The sequence below is a fragment of the Myotis brandtii genome, unplaced genomic scaffold (assembly GCF_000412655.1).
Source record: "Myotis brandtii unplaced genomic scaffold, ASM41265v1 scaffold708, whole genome shotgun sequence".
Taxonomy (NCBI): domain Eukaryota; kingdom Metazoa; phylum Chordata; class Mammalia; order Chiroptera; family Vespertilionidae; genus Myotis; species Myotis brandtii.
In genome coordinates, this window is record NW_005370777.1 from 3,331,938 (window position 1) to 3,334,017 (window position 2,080).

A 2,080-nucleotide genomic window follows, 5' to 3' on the forward strand; every position below is an offset into this window, starting at 1 on the left:
GTTTTTCAGTGCAATGGGCTATAACTAAATTTTTTAAAAGAGAAATCGGTGTGTATTCATGATATACTGTTTAGTAAACTGTTTCTTTTTACCTTTCAGAGCTACAAATTATGGGTCACATGCAAAAAAAGTTCCATTGGTTTTTAAACCTAACAAAGAGTGTTTTATTTTTTTTAAAGGATACTATTGCTGCTCCAACATAATGAGCTGATTCCATGTGGTGATGTGTGTGGGTTGAATTTATCCACCAATGTCATGGATGAAGCATCCCATATTTTAACATCATCTCCGGATGAAGCAAATCTGAGATTTTCCTGCATGACTGCACCTACAAATAGTTTAAAATATATTTTAAAAAACAAAGTTAGGCAAAAAAAAAAAAAAAAGTTAATGAAGCATCTAATCCAAGACAAGTGGCACCACTGTCCACCTCTGTCCCCAAAGTGTCACTACAAAGTAGCTGGAGTGATCTTTGACCCTTCCCCTGGCTCTCCACAGCCGTTACAATGAAATCCAACCTTCTTAGCTTGCTTTATCTGACCTACCTAGCCAGGTGCAAAGCTCTTCCCCGACCCTAGACTCACTCGCCTTCTTTCTTGGCCTGCCTGTCTTCCGTTTGCTCCTCCTCTGCCTGGAATGCTCCTTCCCCAGAATTCCTATGGTCATCTCCTGCATATCATTCCAGTCTCAGGTCAAATGTCTCCTCCTCAGAAAAGCTTACTCTGATAAGCATGCTGAAAGCAGCCCCATACCAGTTGCTCTATATCCCATTATCCTGTTTCATTTTCTCATGGCACTTGCTCCTCTTTACAGTTCTAATTTTACTCATAATGTCTGCCTGCCCCTTCCCTCCCCACAACTTGAACAAAGCAAAGATCCTCAGAACAGATACTCTGTCTTTACTACATCCTGAAACACATTCCTGGCACACAGGAGGTCCTCATGAATAAGTGTTGGATTGGTAACCTCCTAATCTTTCTAAAAATGTATCATAAACTGTAGCTCTCCAGCAGGTCTGAATCCAGACACTCTAATTTTTCCAAATAATTCCAAAATTAGCAGATACAGCCCAGATGTCACTAGTCCCTATACCAATTATTGGTCCACAACGCCCTCACTCACATTATTTATTCACAGTACACAGTTCAACCACAATGCTGATAAAGTGACTTCCCAAATTAAAGCAATCTACAGGCAGGGAGCCAAAACGCTACTCCAGACAGACACTTTAAAGAGCAGCAAACAATAACATATGATAGGTCAAAAAAAAGTGCTCAAAAATACATGAGAGGAAGGGGAAGGGAAGAGAAGGGGACCTAGAAATATATGCCCCACGCCTTGCTGGTGTGGAGGGTGCGAGAGTACAGCACAGCATCAGCGATGTCACAGGCAGGTTCCCAAGTCAGTGCACTTAGGTCCAGTATATTTCAAAGGACAACTTAGAGGAATAATAACTTATAGGGCCCTTTAATTCTCAAGACAAAAAGAAAAAAAGTTAATGTTGTTTATAAAAAAGCTAAAGCTAGTGATAACTAGAAAAGCCACTTATGTGATTCATTTGCCAGATACTTGCAGTGCTACTAAAAGCCAGTCACCTGTTGCACCACAAACATAGTGTTTAGATTTGGTGCCTTAACATGTCATAAGGGGCTCTTTCGGTTCCCTACTGGAGGAACAATGAAGAGCAAGAAAGGCGATCCCTAAACCCAGTAAACACAACTATAATCTTACACCATCCCCGGTGAGTGGCGTGGGGTAGTGGAAAGATCACCTAAGCCGGGGCTCTGAAAAAGTGGGTTCAAACGATGTGCCCCCGAGTTGGGGTGACAGGGACTTTGGCCAAGTCACTTGATGTCTGTTTCCTTCTCTGAAAGTGGAGCCGGGAAGGGGACCATCTGCCCACCTACCTCGGTCTTCTGAGAACTGAGCACAGGGGAGAGGCACGAATTACATCAGCCTTTCAAAGTGGGTCCCCCGGAAGGAGCAGTGGGGACCCAGGGCGGTAACAGACGGCCTGCCAGCCCCGAATTTGGGGATAACGGCTCCATGAAACAACACTTAGTTTTACACCAATGAAAGT

General features: G+C 43.2%; 1 protein-coding gene across 3 annotated transcripts in view; it reads right to left on the bottom strand.

Moving 5' to 3' along the window:
- Positions 1-342, bottom strand: part of NEDD1 (neural precursor cell expressed, developmentally down-regulated 1) — a 29,635-nt gene extending 29,293 nt beyond the window's left edge. For 2 of the 3 annotated variants that reach the window (XM_014530053.1, XM_005882356.2), the window contains exon 1: positions 185-342. In XM_014530053.1, coding sequence (XP_014385539.1) covers positions 185-320 — 136 coding nt within the window. In that variant the 5' untranslated portion in view covers positions 321-342. Of the gene's footprint in view, positions 1-92; positions 161-184 lie in introns of those variants that run through there. The other variant, XM_014530054.1, reaches the window with a different exon arrangement.
- Between the last annotated feature and the right edge of the window lie 1,738 nt (positions 343-2,080).